The 23740-nt window shown below is 33.2% G+C and overlaps 1 protein-coding gene across 3 annotated transcripts in view; it reads right to left on the bottom strand.

The window, feature by feature from the left end:
- The window catches only part of GRID2 (glutamate ionotropic receptor delta type subunit 2), a 1513083-nt gene that overhangs the window by 335290 nt on the left and 1154053 nt on the right, over positions 1 to 23740 (bottom strand). For all 3 annotated transcript variants that reach the window (XM_012437707.2, XM_012437708.2, XM_064369254.1), the window contains exon 11: positions 12377 to 12689. In XM_012437707.2, coding sequence (XP_012293130.1) covers positions 12377 to 12689 — 313 coding nt within the window. The remainder of the gene's footprint in view (positions 1 to 12376; positions 12690 to 23740) is intronic.

Here is a 23740-nt window from a genome sequence, read left to right as displayed (position 1 = left end):
GAAGAAATGATGCAATATGATTATATAAGTACAAACTTATTTTCTCAGCAGAATAAACTGGTCTTCTGGAAAGGTAACAAAGACATTTCACTTATTTCAAAATACGTTATGATAATGCATGCATGACAAGTTTAACATTTCCTTTGTTTTAGATAGCATTAAATAAAGGAAGTTTATTTCCAATGTAAAAATTAGTGTAGTTAATTAAGAGAAAATGTCGATAGAACTTAACATTGTCACAGGATAATGGTTCCTGCTGCTAGATACATGTCAAGAGAAAGATAAATAAGATGGAGTGATTTATGAAGCAGTGCCACACTGCAGGCAATGCATTTCTAGAGGATTCTAGCACTCCTTGGGTGGTGATGTAAGGTGGAGGACTAAAGGTTAAGCGGCCTTAACCCTTTAAACAGTACAACAATAGCACCGAGATGTAGTGCATGTAGACGGTCCCTGCTGATATAGCAAAATTACTTTTATATTCAGACAAAACTGTAATGATATCAAAGAGGATCTAAGTTAGAATAGAATGCCATAAACAATTCCTCATAGCCTTGTAGGTAATTATGTCAAGAAGTCATACTATTTCAAAATTTAAAAACGAACAAAGTTTGAGTCACCTTTATATAAGATACAGACTTCTAAAAATTATTTTAGGCAAAAATTCGTTACTGATTTAGGAACTTGGTCATTGTTCTCAGCAAAATCGGTATTGAAACAATATTTGAAAAACATCTAAAGATAATTTTCCTTTTCAATAATTTCAATAATTTAATTTATTTTTAGATTGTTTATATTAATTAAATAAGGTCAAAGATGGTTTAAATCCAGAACCACCTTTACAATCTGGCATGGCATGTTCTTGGCTTCAAACTGAACTCAGAATACTATCATGCACTTTGATTTTCTCAGATCAAAGTCACAAATTTCACTGGTTACTGAGAATTTGTTTTCAGATCTGGCATGGTATATTCTAGTGTTGCAATAACATCAAATAGTGGGAATAGATACTTAACAAGATTATTTATAACTTTTTTATGTATTAAATTGTGTTTCATAAGTATTTATAATATGTATTACATTTAACAATGAAACCAGAGTTCAGTAATTCTGTTTAGCTTAAAGGCATTCTTTCAATCTATATTTAACATAGGTTATATTTATATATAATTGACAAGATTGCTTTTAGTTTTATTAACATTTAAACTATCAAAGTTATTAATATATTTTAAAATCATAAAATGTTTTAGTTTTTAGTATTGTATTGATACTGAGGTAGGAGGTGGGAGTCACCTCCAGAGGCAGGGCTCAGACACTGAACCAGATTGAGGACTGGTTAAAACAGTGCCAGAGCAGAAGCAGCTTTTAATCCAACATGCCCACCAGCCTGTCTTGTCAATTTACCATTGCCACGGCAACACTAGGGAGTTACCACCCCTTTCCATGGCTATGACCCAATGATCCAAAAGTTACTACTTTTTCCCTAGAAATTTCTAGGGAAATCTGCATCCAATTAAAAGTGGGTTATAAATATGACTGCAAAACTGCCCTAAGCTGCTACTCTCTGTCCACGGGGTAGCCCTGCTCTACAGGGGCAATCAGGGAGCAGTAACAACACTGCACCTTCAATAAAGCTGTTTTCTTCTACCTCTGTCTTGCGCTTGAATTCTCTCCTTAGCAGAGCCAAGAACCCAGCAGGCTAAGCTCCACTTTGGGGCTTGCCTTCCCTGCATCAATACTATGAGTACATCAAAGTAAAAAATGAAATTTCAGCATCATCATCATCATTTTAACTGGAAAATGCCCATATGGTTTCAGACTACCATCAGTGGCAGTTTGCAAATGTTGCTTAGTTTAGAAAAATTAGCCTTTCTGTAATGTTTATGGTTAATATTGCACTATATTAGTTGCAGATCTCAAGATATAATTCCCAAAACAAAACCCAAGTGCACTGCTTTTACAGTATATTAATCACCCCAAAACCTAAGTCTTTTTGAGCCCCAAAGGACTTACTATATAAATTGCAAGCATCTTGAATCACAACTTGTAATTCCACTCAATTTGGGTCCATTAATTTGTTGTATTCCTGGCTATAGTCTATTATAAAAACATGTAGTAATGACATGCTTAAATAGGGAAAAATGTTTTTGTGGTTTTTCATATTTCCTTGAATGACATAAAGTTATTATGAGTTTATTAGCATATGGTTTTTACTATAAACATTTCCATTAGCTAGTTTTCCTAATACACTTCCTTATGCTTGATTACACTATGCTTTTTTAAAAATAATGCTTATTTTCTAGAAGTTGATGAAGGATTAAACAATGTGGCTGATTCTATCTCTTGCTGTGGACTTCAGAAACACTGAGGAAATAATAACTATAATCTTCTGTACCTATTTTGTGTCATGAATACAGTTTCAATAAGTTTTATGTCCATAAGTTCTTTTAATTTTTTCAAACATCTGATAAAGTAAGTAATGATTATCTGGGGAACTGAGTCACCTAGAGGTTAAAAAACTTGTCCAATGTCACATGGCTACTAAGTGGTAAAAAACAGGATTGTAAACTGAGCTGTCTCTCAAGGAAACACAAAGACATGAAAACAGTAGATTAATTAGATGTTTACATTACAGAATCATATACTTTTATAGATAAAAGAAAATTTTAAATAATCCGACATTCTATTGAAGCAAAGATCAAGTCAAATTATTTGAACAATGTGTTTCGTTCTTTGTGGCAAGGTAAAAATTAGCTCATGGCGTGTGTTCCTCTCTTTGAGCATCACAACTTGGTATGTATTTGACCCAATTGCAGTGTGCTAAATAGTAGGATATCTGTGAATTCCAAGCTCATAGTGTCTTGTGTTTCCTCAGCATGATAAGTGTGATTCCACGATGGAGCTTCATGCTTACAAGTTTGTGTCACTTATATATTCTAAGCTCCATGGAAACAGGCATCATGCTGCCTTATTCACCTCTGTGACTAGTTAAATAATTCTTGTTTAATATCCAAGTAGGTGTTTACTAGAGAATGAAGAATATAAAATAGTAAAGGCAGAAGAAATACTTTTAGGACATGCTAAAGTGGAGTTTAAACAATGGATATAAACACTAACTGCTAGAGAACAACTGAAGCAGATAGAATAAACTGTGTTGCAGTCCCAAATGGATTGTTAATTTGGAGTCTAAGATACAGAGCTGTAAATATGAAGAGACTCTATAAATTTTGGGCACCGTCAAAATCAAAGAGCAATTTTATGTGTCTACAGTGCATTGGTGGGTCATGCATTTGTCTTTTGTTAAATTTTGACACAAGACAAAATTCCATAAAAATGTAGTTCACTAATAAGTGACATTGATACATATATATATATATATATAAAATGAGATGCATAATGTGTATTTATACTTCATATTACATATTGAATTTTTTCTGCCTTATAATTGTGAAAAAAATCAAGAAAAGTTTGTAGCACTTTCAAGGGTATTTAAGAAAATGTCATAATCACTTTATGACCAATCATTTTTTAAAGCTGAAGATGGGAATTTTAAATACAGTATTATGTCCATGATAGTCGGGTTATAAGGATGCATTTTAGAGTTAGGTGAAATGTGAAGAGTCTTAATTTTCAAAATATGTTGACTTTGTTTTTGAAGGCTCCGGTCAGTTTCCTATGCTTTAAAAAATATAGCCATCAGTATTAAACCTCTAATTACATATTCATAGACAAAGGGGGAAATGGATTCATGTTTGGATATGTCGAACAGAAATTGAACTTTCAAATTTATATTCTAAATAATTTAAATGATGTTCTCTACCATCACCTGCTGTCCCTTGAGTCCGATACTTTAACTTAGACCAATCCTAAATCACCTTTAGGATAAATTTATGTTGGCGATGTTTGTTCCTAGTTTGATTACTTAGGCTGAAGAAAACTGTGATATGGTACTTACTGTAAAAACACTGAGTTCTACTCAGATGTCAGACAATAATATTTTAAAGAATCTATATCACCTGCTTTTTCTATAGTTTAAATTTAGATTTAAAAATATTTTCTCAAAATCACCCTTCAATTTTTTAGTGTCTTTTAGGAAATAGCTTCTTTGTTTTGTCAAATACTAAAATAGTACTTTTAATTATGGAACATATTCAAAGGTAGTTCAAATGAGTCAAAGAATATGTTGATTGTAACAGTTCTTGTTTTATTAGCAGAAATATGATTTTTGCCTCATGATCTTTGATTTCTTTTAACTCTTCAAAAGCTCACTGGAGCATGAGAAAGGATTTTCTAACTCAAGTCATGAGGAGTTGGTATCAAGCTAAATAATTTTCAGGGGCATATAGTATCCCTACAGTTCATAGCATAATTGCTTAGGAGTTCATCACAGTTCATTGGAAATGTAAACTGATGCATTCACATTTTAAAATCGGGGTATTGTTTTCTAGTCACACAAATTACTCTTCACTGTTGGTAGAATTTGAACAGTGTCTTTCAGCATGAAAGTTCAACCTTTTTTTTTTTTTAATTACTTGTAGAGAATTGTGTGATAAAAAGAAAGAAAATAGTCACCTCAGGAAATTCTCAAGTAGATGTGACAGCACCCAGAATGCTTTGTGCTCCCTTTGTTAAGGACTGCCAATCATAATTAACAACAACAGAGACGTTGTTTGAGTCTAATAAAAATTACAGAGAGCCCTTTTAAGTTAATACCTGTAAGAACAGAATGTAGAAAAAAACCTGTCTTTGTAGTCAAGTTAACCTGTCATGGGGAATTACTCTCATTTTCCCTCTGTTCACTAGGGTCTGTAAACAACAGAACTAGTCAATGTCATTTTTGTTATATTCAAATTGAATGTGAAATATTGGATAACAATATAAAGAAATGGCTTTAGTTACTGGATTCCAAGGCTTGAATCCTTTGAGATTTTGCGAATACAACTTTGGTAAGTCTCATATATTTGATGTCTACACTATTAAAATTGATGTCTTTTTGAGTTATTCTTCTATGTAAAGTTTTAAAGAGATGATCTCTCATCAACAATCTCTTCTGTTGCCTAATTCAATAGAAAAAATATCTGACTCTTCTTTTTGTGGAAATGAGAAAGTTGGATTTTCTGTAACAGTGTGATCCATCTGACAGTAGGAGGAACTCTTTATTTGCTTCGAAAAATTGTCCTGGGATTTCAAAATCAGTGGGTTGCCTCTTATGTTAACTCTTGTGCAACAGCATCAAATTATTTTCAGTATTTCTAACACTCCTAAAGGCCTGCTTTCTATTCATCACTAGCATCTGTGGAGCTATTTGATCTTTAAGAAAACTACCAAAGGAATTTTCCTTCTTTATTCTTTTCAATAATTCTGTCTGCTCGTCTCATCAGAAATGGTCTATTTTGGTCTCAATTTGGTTAAGATCCATTGGTATAATGTTGAACACTTCTGCAAAGACTGACTTTCTTATTTAGGTTCATATTCAAAGCATCTAGACCAGGCATGGCACATAGTATACTCGAGAAATAATTATCAAACCCTAGTTAACAGTTATTCCTTATTTTCCTTTTGCTACTCATGTTCCTGGCACATTGTTGGTGCTTAATAAATGCTTGTGGCTAAATAAACATATATGTTGTTGCTTCAAATATTTTACATGACTATAAATACTTCTATTTTCCAGAGTCAGACACAAATATCTGAGAATAACTCCAAAATCTCCCTTTGCATGCAAACAGAAAGCAAATTACATATAGCTACATTTGCGAACAAGTCATTGAAGTCCTCTGGAGCCCAGATGATAGAGCCACTGCCAATAAACTAAGCATAAGAGCCTTCTAAAAATCAAATCCACTTTTTTTAAAGTATGTTAATTGCAAGGAGATGTATGTAGACATGGAGATAAGGGAGGACATAAAATGACAACAAAACTTGTATAAAATTGGTCTGTCATTCGTGCATTTTACAACCTAATTCACAAGCTCTAATGTTCTAGTCAAACAGATGTAGTGAGTTTATCTCTATGATGGACCATACTGCTTTTGCACAGCTGGATTCCCTGAGCTATTTTTCCAGAATGCTTTGAAGTTACAGATTTTTTAAAATGTCAGGATTAGTAAGCAACTCACATATATTCAAAATTTTTCTGCTTTTAGCTGTCCCTGAACTCTTTTTCAGAAATCTGTCTGATAACACATGAAATGCCTCTTTATCCCTATTCAATCTGGTATAGTCGCTCAATGAAGACTGCAATTCTGAAATAACAGCTGTACTTCCTCTTAAAAGACTGTATTTTTATAGGAAATTATCACCAGTTCCAACTCTATTGCCTATACGTGGACACTGTCATTGATTGCTTCTATTTTTCAGAGGGCTTATAAGCCCTTTCTTAATTTATTTTATTTTATTGTTATTATTTTTTTTGAGACGGAGTTTCGCTCTTGTTACCCAGGCTGGAGTGCAATGGCGCGATCTCGGCTCACCGCAACCTCCGCCTCCTGGGTTCAGGCAATTCTTCTGCCTCAGCCTCCTGAGTAGCTGGGATTACAGGCACGCGCCACCATGCCCAGCTAATTTTTTGTCTTTTTAGTAGAGACGGGGTTTCACCATGTTGACCAGGGTGGTCTCGATCTCGTGACCTCGTGATCCACCCGCCTCGGCCTTCCAAAGTGCTGGGATTACAGGCGTGAGCCACTGCGCCCGGCCCTCTTAATTTATTTTTAATCAGAGCATAAAGATGCTCTCAGTATCTTATAATGAATTCACCTTTTCATTGTTAGCAAGTGGAAGAATAGCAGCTTTTCAAAGATAAAGTAGCTAATCATACACAATTCAGCATTATCTGTCATTATATATTTGTATAAATGTACAATCAACCTACAGGCTGTGCAGCTCATTTAAGGATCAATGGGATAGAAAGATAGTTAACATATTTATAACTTTTGGTATCTTTAACATGTTTAGAGAACTAGAAAAGCATGCTAACCATATGGGGAATTCTATTTATCTTTTTTTTGTGGGTGTGCTCCAAAACTTATTGAAATTTGATCACTAGCAGGAAGAATTCAGAAAGCCATCCATAAGCATGTCAACATCTTCAAAAATAAGGCTTCAACCAAGAGGATGCCTTACTTATACATTTCTCCTCTTAGCATCTTACAACAACTCAGTGGGGACATTACGAATAACTTCCTTTTTGAATTAGTGAGTTTTAAGTCGTTTGGGAACAATTTCAATGTTTTATATTTGAGACTATAATTTTATAAACACAATATTGCAGTTAACCTCCATGTTTTATTTAGTTAAGTATTTAGCATCCATTCATTTAGTTATCAGTATGAATTTGTTAAAGGCTTAACATGTACAAGGCACTTAACTATAAGCAAAGAGACTACGCAGATTAAATAGTACACTATCGTATATTCAAAGGACTCAGGTGGAGACATATTTAAAGAAAGGAATTACACTATGGTTGATAAGTACTATGATAAATACATCTTGAGGAGTGTAGAAGATGGTTTGCAATCCCAGGAAAGACTTCTTGAAAGTAGAGAGATAAAAACAAAAAATTAGAGGATGAATAGGAATTTACAGTATAAAGCCAGAGAGTGTGAGTAGAGACTAATCAGGTTAGTAACAAAGGCACTCCAGGTATTGGAAAGAGCAGATTCAAAGATGAAGAGGAAGAAAAAGAGTCTTATGGTCTTTTATCCCTGTCTTACGGTCAGGGATAAAAACCAGTTTGGAGTAACCGGGTAATTCGATGTGAGGCAGGAATGGTAAGAGATGAGAACTGAGCATTGAACAGGAGCCAGGTGGTGGAATATTGCTTATGCTCTGAAGAACACAGACCTCTGCACTGCGGGCATTGGGGAGCCAAGAAAACATCTGAACAATGGGAATTATGTGTTCATCTTTCCATGGCATGGATAACTTGGGTATATATATGCAACTATGTGAATCATATATTTGCAGGGGTCACACTGGAAGAAGAAAGACTTGTTTTGAGACGCCTATACTTCAGGTGAAAAATGAGGTAGCCTCAATCTAGAAAACAATTCTAGGCTAATCTTTCTAGATGATAAGAAGAGATTTCCACTTCTAGAAATATCTAGTAGGTAAAATTGACAGGACTTTATTATAGTTGGATATACAAGATGAGAAAGAGGAAGAAACCAAAAGTATTTTCAAAGTTTCTAATCTGAGTCTGACTGGTTGGTGGAATAGAGAATGGGAGAGGCTAAGAAGGTTCAAATGATAAAATGAATTCCATTTTTGGCATGTTCAAATTTATGGTGCCTCTGGTATAGTCAGAGAGTTGCCAAGGTAACAGTTGGATATACAAATCTGAAGTTCAAGAATAGATGATGTAGATCTGGGAGTCATCAGCATATTGGCAGTTGTTGAAATCATGCACCAAAAAATTGAACAAATGGGAAGAAGTAAGATGAAAACAGAGGTTAATTATATCTAGCTATATTACAGACAATGCTCACGTCTACCAACATCCTTGTTATCCTTCCTCATTTATTCACAACTTTGACACATAGTTCAATTTATTTTTCTCCAGTCTAAGGAAACCATCATTACAGCTGGTTCATCAAACCCTTTAATCTCTTAGTTCCTTCATCAGCTTTGAAGTCCTTCACTAACTCTTAACTTCTGGCATTTGTATCCACACAACTATAACTTGTTCTCCTCTATTACATTTCAAAGCAAAAATTAGGCTTAAGTGTCCTATTTTATAAATACAGACTTGAAACTCATTTACACTGATGTTTCGCTCTTTTTTTGTCATCTTACTGAGACCCCTACTACTGTCTCCTACTACTATTCTATCAATTTCTTTTTCTTTTTTTCTTCTTCTTTTTTTTTGAGATGGAGTTTCATTCTTGTCACCCAGGCTGAAGTGCAATGGCGTAATCTCGGCTCACTGCAATCTCTGCCTCCTGGGTTCAAGCGATTCTCCAGCCTCAGCCTTCTGAGTAGCTGAGATTACAGGTGCCCACCACCATGCCTGGCTAATTTTTTGTATTTTTAGTAGAGACAGGGTTTCACCACGTTGGCTAGGCTAGTCTCAAACTCCTGACCTCAGGTGATGTGCCTGCCTTGGACTCCCAAAGTGCTGTGATTACAGGCATGAGTCGCCATGCCAGGCCTACTCTATCAATTTCTACTCTTGTTCTTTACATTCTCATTCTTAGTCCTTCTATTTATAGTTGTTCCTTGTACCCCATGATCTACTATTTCAATCATTATCTTGCAATGATCTACAATCATTTGTCTTGTTATCCCTTTTTTACATATGCCTAACTATCTGCAGCTAGGTCTAATTCGTTAGGTTTTATTTATTTAATAAACACTTATGTGACACTTATATAAGTTATATCTAAGAACTGCACAGTTTTAACCACTTATTAATAAACTTTCATTAAAACCCATGAGGTGGGCACATCCAGGATGTTCTCTGCTAGAGGAACTCACACCATCACACAAGTTTGTGACTCACAACTTGGAACAGAAAATTCTTCTTTAATTGGGATGCTCTCTGTGGAGAAACCAACTACTATGCTTTGAGAAAGTCAAGCTATCTTGTGCAGAGTGACCTTATGGCGAGGCCCAAGTGGAGAAAAAGCTGAGGCCACTAGCCTACAGCCTGTATCAACAACCAGACATATGAGTGAAGTAAACAAGCCTTTGGATGATTTTAGCCTTTGGCCTCTGAATCGTCTAGCAGAAACCTCAGACATCATAGGGCAAGGACAAGCTTTTTTTGTTTCAATAATCAAGTTTTTGTTAAATCCAACACATTCATTTGAGTCTTTGAAATGTTTAATATAGTCAACCAAGCGTATACTACTACCTGCTCTGATTTTCACTTGTGATTTCTAGTCACTCATCAGGCACCACTGAGCACTCCTCTACTCATTCCTTTCTTTAGAGCTCTGTCCTAGGCTTTGTATGGACCAGTTAGCCTCAATCAGGAGTTTGCAATTAAAACCTACTCTGTGTGATCTCATTCACTCCCATGTCTTCAAAATTTCCTACATTCCAATATCTCCTAAACATATATTTAGTCCAGATGTCTCTTCTGTGCATCTGACAAATATATCAAACCACTAAACACACATTAGTAATACTCTCTTGAATGTTTCACAGATAGCTCAAACTCAATGTGTAGCAGAATGAATGTATCATCTTTCCAGTTATATTTTTCTGCTTTATTTTTTCAGTAAATGAGATCAACATCCAATATACATAATTTTCTATTCAAAAACCTAGGATAAAACTTTATCTCATTTTTTTTTCCTTCAGTACTGACCCCCATACCACAATATAGCTAATCAAAGCCTGCTGATTCGATTTCATCAATACTCTTCTCTCGACTTCCAATGCTACCTTACCTTTGCACAAGCCACATCAACTCTTTGCTCAGTTATTACGACAGTCTTCTAATTTGTCTCACTTTTCACTTTGCCTTTTTTCAGTCTCTTCTCCACATTATAACCAGAACATTTCTAGAGTAAAATTTGAACTTGTATTTCCTGTTTATTATCTTTAAATATCTGATGATTTCAAAGATTAGTTCAAACTTCTGATAATAGCAAATGCAACTTCAGCCTCATCTTTACTAGAATCCCTCTGCTTGGACTATTTTAATTTCCTTTTCACTTCTTGGTCTGAAATTCCATCCTAACCATTTATGTCTCCATTTCTCCATTCACCTTCTTCAGGAAGCTCTTTCCATAGTTAATTCTGTCTCTGTGTATAAATTGTTACTTTAAAAAGCCTTCTCTGCCACATTAAGTTATATTAAGCTTTTCTACACCTATGATCTCCTAACAGCCTATGCTTATCCTATCACAGAACTTTCTACCCACAATTGTAATCCTGTATTGACATGTTTGTGTCTCATTAGACTTCTGTCATGGCTCGATGATGGCAAGGACCCTTTTGCTCACCATCATAGACTCAGTGATTAGCAAAGTTCTATGTAGATAGTGTGGATTAAGTATTTACTGAGTTAATTATTAATGAATGAACTAAAAGTGTCTGTGAAAAATATACAGTAACAAGTAATCTTAGTCAGAGCCTTGGATATGGAAAGGTAGAGGGACAAGCATGCTTACAAAAGTTTAAGGGCTAGATTAGAAGTGAGGAAGTGAGATGAAAGAATAGAATAGAAAAATGAAGCCTAATGGAAGTTCCAATTGAAAATAGGGATAAAAAATAAGATACTATCAAGAGTTGTATTTCTGTTCTTGCGTCAGTTTGCTGAGAATGATAGTTTCCAGTTTCATCCATGTCCCTGCAAAGGACATGAACTCATCCTTTTCTATGGCTGCATAGTATTCCATGGTGTGTATGTGCCACATTTTCTTTATCCAGTCTATCATTGATGGGCATTTGGGTTGGTTCCAAGTCTTTACTATTGTAAACAGTGCTGCAATAAACATATGTATGCACGTGTCTTTATAATAGAATGATTTATAATTCTTTGGGTATATGCTGAGTAATGGGACACTATGAATACGTAAAATTATTTGTTAATAAAAAAATAAAATATCAAAAATAAAAAAAGAGTTGTAAATATTAACACAAAAGTATCACATTGCCATTGTAACACACATCTCTCCTCTTCAATATATGTGTAGAGCTTGCAAGAGACTATCAATTTTCTTACTATTTCATTCTCTATGAGGCAATAGTCTCAAGCAAGGAATGTAATAAATCTTATTCCATTTTGAAACAGTGAGAGTCAAATAATTAATCAGACAAGCTTAAAGAGTTGAGCAGATGGGATATTGAATAACAGAGCAATGACATTCTTTAGAAAATAGTGAAATTGTAAGTTAAATCACCAGTAAAGATTACATATTAAAGTAAAAGATAAAACATAAAATTTCCCATCAGTCTTAAATTAACCAAAGTCTTTTCAATGTCAATGAATATTTTTAATGCATGAAATCATGTCTCTGAACAAAGAACAAGTCCTAACATTTCTTACATACGTAAATAATTAAATAGTACCTTCTCTGGTAATAAGTAGTTTCATCCTAGTAACACTATTTCTCAAAAAGTCAGAGTTTGGACAGGAAAATCTGATCTTGATATTTTTTGTGAACTTTACCTTTGACATTCACTTTTGCCTTTGTTGATGAAATTGAGCTTACATCAAAAGACAATGAACCATTATTGCTGGAAACCTGCTGTGTCTGAGATCCAGTAAGGAGAAAGTAGGACATGTTCTTTTCTGAGCATTGTTGTGAGGACCCTTCAGAACACTTACTGATGTCAGATACAGAACCTTATTAACTGAATGCATGGCATTGGAAACATCACATTCTATTTTTTTTAAATACTAGAATGTACTTTTGCTTCTTACCTTGTTGTACAAAAGATCCATACACAAACCACATGGAGTTGTAGAGAGTTGTAGACGTCATCGATCCCATTTGTAATCGTGGGGGATTAAGCCAGTTCAAGAGGTAGACCAGTAGACCCACCAGAAGGACTGTGCCAGCAATGCAAGCCCATAGAGAGAGATCAAATGGTGCAAGACAGGCAAACATATCCACTGTCTTTTCAGCCCTTCGAAGTAGTACTCCCACTGAGTAGTCCATGTAACGTGTTGTAAAGTCCACCACATTCTCACGATCTGGAGTGATGGTTAAAGCAGAAATCCCTATGTCGGCTCTCTGAGAAATTGAAAGAGAAAGGAATACATTAACAGTGTGAAAAACAATTTCATTTGTGCCACTTCAGCTTGCCTCAAGGAAAAAAAATAGATGCCTCAGGCAATATAAGTCTTTTTACATAAACTGAAAAACACTGCAAAGACTTCTTACAGAAGAGCCATATGTGAAATTTGCATTTCTTACTGAAAATCTTGCCCCACTAGAGTTAGACAAATTACCTTGTTTATGTTATCAGTGCATGTAAAATCAGTGAAGAATATTTAAGACACAGATAACACAGGGAGAAAATTATCTTTTTTCCTGGGTCATTTTTATCAAAGCCATCATTAATAGTAAAGGAAAAGCTTATACTGGAGATTGCTTTCTAGGAACACGTTCCCAAGATATTCAATATGTTCTTAACATGTAAATTATTAGGTAGGTTATTTAGAAACATCAACATGGCATTTTACATTTGGTTTCTATTTCTCTGCATAGAAATTTATATTACTGGGCTCTAAACAGATTTGTTAGAGTTTCCACAATGCTAAGTTGTCATATGCCAGAGGTCACTAATATGATTGCATTGTATAAACTTCAGAAACATTTTAATGAACAATTAATGATTAAGGAAAGAGAATTCTTCTTGGAGTAATAATCCCCTTTTTAATGTGTCTTTTTAGATTCTCAGTGATAGCACTCTTAGCTACAGTATATTCTATTTTACTCATTTAAAACATAACAGAATCTCAGTAAAGCAGAGGGTAGATGATTTCACATTTAAATTGCATAATATGATGATACACATTTAAGTATCTAAAATATGTATCTTTTTTGAAATAATGATCTTCAGCTGTGATTAAAGCTGCAGAATGTCCCTTCCAGACAAACACAAACACTAGTACATTATTTGTTGAACATTTTCTCATTATTTTCCTTTTAATTGTTTCATGAAAGAAAATGAAAACTTGTTTTATAGCTTATGGGGACAAAAACCCAAGAAAGACATGAAGAGTAACATGCCTAGTGGAATGCTAATCAAACTTGGATAAATCTAGGCTAAAAGTAACAATGCTTTTAAAAATATTCTAGCTGAAGTTAAGCAGTGTGGGTATGTGTTTGTATGTTTGTGTGTACCAAGCTCATATATATTTGTTGTGAGGCCCAGTGTTAAATATTTAAGTCATTATTTTTTACTTAATCCTTATAATGAGCTATGAATTATGTGTTTTCCTCTCCATTTCATATGTGGAGAAACTAAACCTTAGAAAGTTTAAGTACATTGTTCAGATCTCAGTTAATAAGTACAGAAGCCAGATATTAAAGCTATGTTTTTCTTATTCTGAAGCTTGTGCTCATAATCATTTTACCATATTGCAGCTATCATTCATTTTCAAAATGAACTATAGTAAGCACTCAGGGTAGTTGGTTCTAGGAAAACTTTTATATTAAAAGTGTAAAAATTTGCTGTTTTAAAACTGTACTGTTTACATTGTAACAAGACCATATTAGCATACGTACCATGGATCTACAATTATTTACTGAAAGGTATTAAACTTAATAACACTATGTGAAAATGAACTTGCAGAAAAATATTGCTTTCAAGCTCATATATGTATTTAATTTTTTATAGCAAGATATTGGGAATTGGGTCTTTTCAGATGGAAAATCTAACCTGGATCTTTAGCTCCCCTGTCCTGTCTTTTCTGAGCTTTAGTTTATCTCTTTGTGAAATAAATGTAACTGTTTAGTATCATTATTGTGAGCTGACTCATTTATCTGGATCTTAATGATGAATAAATAACTCTCTAAGATTCAATTAGGCTCTCAGAAGATGCATTTACTGTTTCAGGCCATTAAAGTACTATGGATCAGTAATTTACTAATTGATCACTAGCGACCCAAAGCATTTAACAACTCAACCAAAGTCAGAAAATTCCACCTGAGCAGGAATTTACTGACAACATGTTGATAATATGTATTAAATGTTCATAAATATTTTTCTAATAAGTAATTATGTGTTCTACCTTTAAACAATTATAAATTAAATGGTTACTCTACTGATTTTAATAATGGATACTTCTGAACATCACAAAGTGAATTTCTAAAATGGAATAAAAATATCTAAAGTTTTTTACTTATTTAGGAAAAGGGAGCTGATTATTTGTATGTGCCAAACTATTAAATGAAACAATTACTTGTCATATATCTATAAACAAATTCTGCCTATTTTCAACACTTGGCTATTCTTGGCTATTCTATTTTCAAGGAGAAATTTCTAGCCTTTCCATGGAAGGCATATCAGAATCATATAATGAACTTTTTATAACACACACACACACTTTCCTGTCTCTAAGTTTTGTATAGTCCTTCCTAAAAAGGTGCTTCACTCCATCCTTCAGAATCAATGATATAGCAGCCCACTGTGATGGATAATGAGCATGTGGTAGTCCTTTCTTGTGTTAGAGTTGCTGCACTGAAGCAAAAAAAAAAAAAAAAAAAAAAAAAAAAAGCCAAGGATCACTAATTCAGAAAGACAGTCCTAAGACTTCCTAAATATTAATAAGCAACAAAACCAGAAATAATCAAAGACAACCATTTAGGTATTTATTTATTTGGTCAACTCACTTGTACACTTTTTACAATGATTTGTCACATCTTTACTCCCACTGTTTTTATATAGAGAACACAGAAGATATGAGATTAAAATTCATACTTATTTCTATGTTCCAAACTATTGCCCATACCCAGTCTACTCTATTTAACCCCTTTTACAGTTTAGGAGTTGTCCCCCTTCCTCAGGCTAACCCTCCATCAGTAAACATATCAACCACTCTCCATTTCAGCTATTTAAGTTCCCGTCTTATGATTTCAACATCATCCTATTAACTAGATTTCCCATTAAAAGATTCTTTGTTTGTTGTTAAAATGAAATCAAAGAGATTGAGCCCTTCCCTCTATCCTCTCTATCCTTCGGTTACTCCATGTTACCACCTTTTCTCTCTATTTTTATACATCCCAGTCAGTCTGAGAAGACTCTTTTTTCTCCATATTGTTGAGTACCCTATTCTTCATGGAAAAAAGTATTTTTTAATTATTATATTGTGGAATCAAGTGGATACAACTCAAAGCTCATCTGATCAGGTTTCATGACAACATTTTGCATTGATAATTTCTCCCTCTATCACAAATGCAATTTTCCCTTGAATTTCAATGACATAACATATACCTCTTTCTCAGTTCCTTTTTCAAGCTCATGTTAGCAATTCTCTGAACTTGGGCCTACATCCTTTTCTCATTTGAGATCTTCTGCCTGGGCAATCCTATCCATGATTATTACTGCTATTGGACCCATGTACACACGATTTTATGAATGTATATTTCTAGATGTGTATCTGAGCTCTGGAGTCTAGACTGATTTATTCAACTACATAATTGACATTTCTACTAAATGTCTCAAAAACACCTCAAATTCACATTTAACATGGCCAACATCATACTCACAATATTCAACCAGTCCACTTCCAGCATCTCTTGCTTTAATGAATGGTGTCTTTTTACATAAGTCATACAACTTGCTAGCCTCATTATCTTCTCCAGCCTATGTCTCCTGTCAAATCTGTCACTATAGATTTTACCTCCTGAGAGTCCTAATAGCCGTTCATCTCTCTGCTATTTCCATCTCTCATCATTGTTTTCCTAGGCTCCAGCTCCTTGTACGACTACCTGAGATCCACCTTTCTTCCTCTTCAATCTCCCTACCGTAGCCAAAGTAGTCTTTCTGTAGAGCATATCTGATCCTGTCTCCTGCCACACTTTAAAGGTTTTCAATGAATTTGCATTGCTCTTAGGAGAAAGATGAAAACCTTTAACATGGTCTACGCACCTTTAGGTAGACTGTCCCCAACCTACTTCAATATATTCAAACTGTACCATTTTCCCTTCCAGCACTTCTTCCTGATGCATGGTCTTTGTACATGCTGCTCCCACAGTCTGGATTGACCCTCCTGAAACTTCAAGTAAAGTCTCATTTGTATTCATATGTCAGCTCAATTTTCATTTTCACAGGGAAGCTATCCATTATCTCTTTGATTAGAATAATAATTATTATTTACACTATCAGAAGCCTGCATCCCTCACTTTCCTAGTCATTACGACAGTTGTAATCTTATATACATTTATATGATCTTTTCAATAAGGTTTGATTCCTCTACTAGGCCATAAGCTCCATAAAAGCTAGGATTGTGACTTTAAAAAAATTACCTATCATATTTTCTGGCATAGAGTTCATCGTCAACAACTACTTGCCATGAATATGTGAATAAATGAAGAGGGACCCCCTACTAAACTTTCGTTACCTAATTATTATAAATCTCTTCCATCTTTGTGTCAGCATTCCCAACAGAGAGAGTTATTTGAAAAAGAAAATTGGAATATGAAAATTAACTGTTTCATAGCAATGATAAAATATTACTATCCTGAATAATTATGTCAATAATTAAAGGTTCTTGACTTATCAGTATATTTATGCTTATGTTATTTGCAAATAGTTAAGATAATTAAGCATCTACTATAGCAAATACAATATATACAAAATACTATATGTTAAATATTTAATGTAAAATGATTATTTACATTTTGATTAGGACTAGCACTAAAAATAGAATATAAATACTTTTTTCTAATTATTTTAATTATATAGTCATAATATTTTCCTTGGGAGAACATATAAGATTTGCATTCTCTCAAGTCACGAAAAAGAGGTAGAAGGATGATACAATGGAGCGTGACTAATAAGCAATATAATCACTGAATCTTAGCAGCTTAACGAAATTGAAATACATTTACTTCAAATTTAATCTGAAATAAATTATTATATGTAACAAGTAAAAATCTAACTTATTCTTGAATGTAATGCTAAGAACATTATATTGGTATTAATAGTTATGCATTTACTTAGTGTTTGCTATATACCAAGTGTCATGTTATTTGTTTTGCATACATTATTTTAATATTACATGAAGTCCAATTGCTTTTTCTAAGATGAAAAATTTACATTTGAAATATTCAAATTATTAAACTTTGCTTTTATAATAAATTAATACCTCCTTTCCTACACTTTTTATGAAATGTCTTAGTTTTGTCATCCATGCATTATGTTATCAATCTAAATAGATCTGCCCTATGACAAGTTTTCAAACCTTTTTCCAAGATCCGATTTTCTAGCCCTCAAAATATTTGTCATTCTCCTGAGAACATGGTCTAAATAATCAGTTTCCTCAATTGATATAAATGATATACTTTTCAAATAAAATTGGAGCCAAATCATTTTTATTAGGTGATTTTTAATGCTCTCATATGCTAAGTTGAAGGTCGCATAAAATTTTAAAAATATTATTAAACAAACACTATCAAACTAGTAGTCTACCTAGTCTTACGCAATTGAAGCAAATGTTAGATTTTATGTTTGTCTCTTTAATTTCATTCTTTGCTTCTTTTGCATCTTTCACATCTGCTGTGATCTTTACTTCTCATTCATTATGTCAACTTTTTTTTCCCAGCTTTGAGCCATTTAGAAGTTTGAGAAACAGGCCTTTAATTCTTCATTCACATTACTAGTAAAGTATTGATGAAATGTAGATTGACATGTTCAAAGCAACATGCCTTTAAAGTTCTGTGCACTTTGATGACAGCTCACTAGTTAACACTGTAGATACAGCTTTTCAATCACCTATAAATATTCTTTCTACACTTCCATCAAGCCATGTTTGTCCATAGGATTTTAAGTGCTTTGTAAAAGGCATTATTGAACTCAAAATACATATGTAATCAGATATTCATCTGCTCATGAATAGCTAATGCTATCAAAAAATGAACTGCTGTTTTAATCATCTAAAACACAACTGATTAATCATCCATTCTGTAATTTTATCTGAGAATAACATCAAACTCACTGCTCTATCAGAATAAACATTTCTTTTCTGATTTTGAATATGACAATTCCAAACTAAATAACACTATTTTTTCATGTTGTGTACATATTGCTTGTAGTAATTCACATATCACCTCAGGAAATGCAACCACTCCTACTTTAAATATTTTTTGCACAAAGCAGAAGCAAAATATTTACTGAAGAGTTTTGGCATACATTTAACAACTATTAGGTCTACCTCTGCCTATCTAACTTTCTAAACTATTTGTTTCCTTCTCTCTTCAAGAGAATGAATTTTTGTAAATATGTGAAATTTCTTGATAGTTTTCTTTAATATTATTTGCTTTTCTTTGGTCTTCAAATAATATGACAGTGTAAAGATTCCAGGTTTGCTTAGGGAGAAAGTAAGGATTGAAGAAATGCTAAAGGAAGAAAGAAAGGTTGGAAGAGAAAAGGAGGGAGGAAAAATGGGAGGAAAAACGGGAGAGAGTGGAAGAGGAAAAGGGAGAGGGAGAGGGAGAGGGAAGGAAAAGGGAAGGGAAGGGGGAGGGGAGGGGGAGGGGAGGGGGAGGTCAGTTTTGGAAAATCATGTATTTCCAAAGATATCATCAGTATTTTCATCAGTTTTTCAAATTTATTTGCATAAAGATGTGCAAAGTAATCTGTTCTAATTTTTCCCCTGTATCAATCAATAATTATTACTCCTTTGTCATATCCTACTTTGTATATTTGTACTTTTCCTGTTTCTACTTGATTAAATTAGCTAACAATTTATCTCTTATATTGATACTTTCTTAAAAAACAGGATTTAATTTATTAATTTGATCTACTTTTTCTGGTATTTATCTTATTGTTTTCTCTTTTTATTTTTATTGTCTCCCTTGTGTTATCTTTTAAAATTTGTTGTACTTTGTTTTTAGATATGAAGATCAAATCTATTTATTTCCAGTCTTTCATTTTTATTGATTTTTTTTAGCCAGAGTCTGGCTCTGTCTTCCAGGCTGGAATTCAGTGACACCATCTGGGCTCACTGAAACCTCCGCCTTTTGGGTTCAAGCAATTCTTATGTCTCAGCCTCCTGAGTAGCTGGGATGACGGGCATGCACCACCACACCCAGCTAATTTTTTGTATTTTTAGTAGAGACGGCATTTCACCACGTTTGTCAGGCTGGTCTCAAACTCCCAACCTCAGGTAATCCACTCACCTTGGCCTCCCAAAGTGCTGGGATTACAGGCATGAGCTACCGCACCCACCAAGACTAATTATTACTCCTTTAAGTGTTCTTTACAGATTCCGATATATAGTATTTTTATTACCATTAATTTTAAAAATAAGAAACTTTAATTTTTGTTTCTTTTTCTCTTTTCTACAGTTGTTTAACATAAGGATTTCTTAATTTCAGGTGAAAAGCCTTCTCTTCCTATTCTTCTAAATTTTTAGTTTTATTGTATTTTGATCAGGGAACACTATTTGTAATAAATTACCTAAATGAAACTTAATAAAGTGTTTTCTTCGAGGCCAATCAATATATGACTTCTGTCAATGTTCCACATATGCTTGAGAAAATGGTATATTATCAGAGTATAGTGTTTGATCCATATCCCAAAAATGTATCTTATTTGATCTATTCTTTACGTTATTTGTTATTGTGTAGATTTTGTTATATTTACTGTTTTTCTATGTAGTGTGCTTTCTTTGTTTTTTTTTATTTTGCTACCTAGAAAGATTTGCAGTTTTATTATAGTTTTTACCTCAATATTTACAACTTTTATAATGTCTTTACTCTTTTTCCCAGTTAACCGTTTTTAAAAAATTTAAATAAAATCTATTACTTCCACTTATTCCCTAAACTGTATTACAATATCCTATTTTCCCCCCACTTTCCCCTTTTCCTCTGATTTTTTAAATACCATTCTTTCATTTTTAGAGTATACAATTATTTCCTATTATTATCTATTATCTAGGTTTCCAACTTTGCTAACTATTAGTCATTTTGCCAAAGATTCTCCTGTTATCTTTTGTTTGAATAAAGCTCATTCTGTATTAAACCCTATTTGGTAATACATTACTATATTCAAATATGCTGATGGATTAAATATAAAAGAACACTGAAAGATTTTTGGATATTCATATCCAAAAGAAGTTTGTAAAAGAATCCACACACTTACTAAAGTGACATTGGATGTTTTTTCTTTTTTGTATGTGATTTCATTGTCAGCCATTTTTTTGGGAATTACTCTTGCTTCTCAGAATTATGAGTAACTATTATGAAATGTGTTAATCATTTGGCCTATTCTTTCCTGAAATGAAGAAAACAGATAGGGTATAACAATATTAATTTGTAAACAAATTACGTTTTTGTCATATTAGACATATATTTAATTTTTTTTTCTATTTCTCAAGTCAATTTTAATGATGGGATGTTTTCTTTGAAAATAATTCATGTCTTAAGTTTTTATTCAATATAATTAGCATACATTTGTACTTACTGTTCTATCATGTTTGTGAAAATTTTTCTTAATTGGGGTATACACACTCTTTTTAGATAGAAGTATTTATGCATTCCATTTTCTGAAACCAGACATGCCAAAGGCTTTGTTTTGCTTTACATCTTTTCAAAGAACTGTTTTTCCCTTTAATTTATGAATTCTAAAATATAAATTTTAATGCATTTTAACTTAAACTTTAATGGCTTTTTATTTTGTTTATTGAGTTGAAGGCTTGATTCATTATTTTAATTTAGTAATTAAGTAGAGTTTGAACACGGGCATATTTCTGTAAGCAAAGTTTTAAGAACAATTTACGTGTTGTGCTTTTGTTATTACTATTTTCTAAATAGTCTATATTAGTTTTTATTTCCTCTTTGCTCTAGGAACAGTATAGGAGAGTTTTTTCTCACTTGCTATTTTATTTCCAAGTGGTTTGAGATTTTGTCTTTGTTTAAAATGTTATTTGTCTTAATTTTATTGTATTTTAGTCAGGTGATTTGTCAGGTATTTCTTATGTTGTATATAAATTTTGGAGTTTGGGGGCACATGATATATTATCAATATTTATAATTAACCTATGGGTCTTCACACTCTGTAGGACACAAATTTACATAAAATTTATATTAATTATACTATTTATATTATATTAAATAAAGTTTAAAAATTTTATCCTTTCAGCCTTCTCTACCAAAACTCACAAGTTGACTGTCCATGGTTCATAAGTAACTTACAGATGTGTTTGTGTTCAACCAGTTTTAAAATACTTCAGACAGAATTCAAAATTAGTAGATTCTACATAAAAATTCAAACTGACAATTTCATGTTAAAATTGTTGGAGTCTGTTTCAGCAACTTGTTGAATCTGAGAGACAATGCCCTCTTGGAAAGTTCATGAGATCTTCAGTTCACTTCAGCTCTTACTATTCAAGCACATTGTATGCATAAGTACTATATCCAACTTTACTTTTTTATCTTAGCAGCCTTATTTCTATTAGGAATTTGAATTTATTATCCTTCATTTTCAGTCTAACTGATCAGCACAGCAGATTACATAAGATAGCCACAAAGTGCTTCTTATTCTGGTATACCCACCCCTTTGCAATGTACTGTTCAGCTCTTCCAACAATTGGTGCAGTCTATTTCCCTATCCTTTAAATCTGGGATTAGTCAGGGATTTGCTTTGGTCAATGGGAAAGAAGCAATGTGATACAAATAGAGCACTGGAGGGCTGGCACAATGGGCTTGCCATCTCTCTTGCTGTGGCAAGAACCCTGGATCACCATGTGAATGAGTCCTAATTTGTTTACTGATGAGTGAGAAGCCATGCAGAAGATACCAAAAGTGCTGCTACTGAGCCACAACAGCAAACTGGCAATAAAATATGCTTCCTGGTAAGCTCCCATCTTTCTCTTTTCTGCAGTTTTTACCCTTCCAAATTAGGACAATTAGTGGATTTTTTCAGGGTCACATAAAAAACAATTTCTTAGGAGGATGCTTCTTTGAAATCTGCCATTTGTGGTTCATAGAGGGCACCCTTACTTTAGAGTACTGTTTTAAAATTTCCTCTAATTTCCTATTTATTTGTCATACCATATGAGATCTAAAAAGGGGAAGGTAGATACTTATATTTTCTTCAACATCTTAAGTCAATAGATATCTCAAAAATTTTAAAAATTTCTATAATGAAATCATTTGTAAAAATGTCTTCCAAGCTCAGTAGAGACAGGAAAATAAATAATTCAACAGGGCTTAAACATGAGAAGTAAGTGAATATTAATTTCAAGTATTTATAATGTTATTCATTTCCCAAGTTTTAGGTATTAAAAATGTGGAAAAGGAATTTTCTAACTTGGATTCCCAGTGAAATGCAATAATTTAAATTATTTGAGTCTATTTAGCAGAACATGGAAGTTGGGTCAATGTAAAAACAAAACATAAAAGTAAAACTTTTATATATCACAGAATAGGCTAATAAGTTTATCATTTATAAACCATAGGAAAGCAAAACTAAGATGACAAATAAATAAGTTTAAACACTGAACTGTAAGAACTGTGTATGGATATATTCTAGTTTTTAAAGGGCCAAATTATATAAAATCAGCCTATTTTCTTCCTGCAGGTAAAAGAAATGCCCAAAATATCACTGGCTTAAAAATCAACATGGAAAAAGTTCCCTCACTGATTGTCATAGGTTGATCAAGCTTCCATAGTTAAGAACCAAACTTATTTTCTTTTATTGCTCTGTGCTCCTCAGTACATAGACTCCAATTCACGTCTTTAGAGGGCTACTTGAACACCAGCCATCCTATTAACATTCCAGCCAGGAGAAAGGAGAAAGATAAGAATAAGGATAACGATCCTTCCTTTAAGAACATTTCTCAGAGGCATCACATGATATTTCTATTTAAATATAATTGGCTACAATTTAGTCACATGACCACACTAGCTCAGGAGAGAAGCTCGGAAATGCATATTGTGGGAAGTCTGTATCTGGCTATTATGATTCAGGAGCTGTATTACTAAGAAGTGAGAACAGATATTTATAAACAACAGTCATTGCTACATTTCCTCATATGTAAACACTATTTTAAGACTGAAAAAGTTCTTTTAGATTCTTTTCTATTTTTATATATACACAAGTATATACATTT

This window comes from Aotus nancymaae, unplaced genomic scaffold (genome assembly GCF_030222135.1).
Source record: "Aotus nancymaae isolate 86718 unplaced genomic scaffold, 86718_ANA_hifiasm-v0.15.2.pri h1tg000006l, whole genome shotgun sequence".
Classification (NCBI taxonomy): domain Eukaryota; kingdom Metazoa; phylum Chordata; class Mammalia; order Primates; family Aotidae; genus Aotus; species Aotus nancymaae.
Note: the sequence above shows the minus strand (reverse complement) of the source record. Positions and strands in the feature narration are given on the sequence as shown.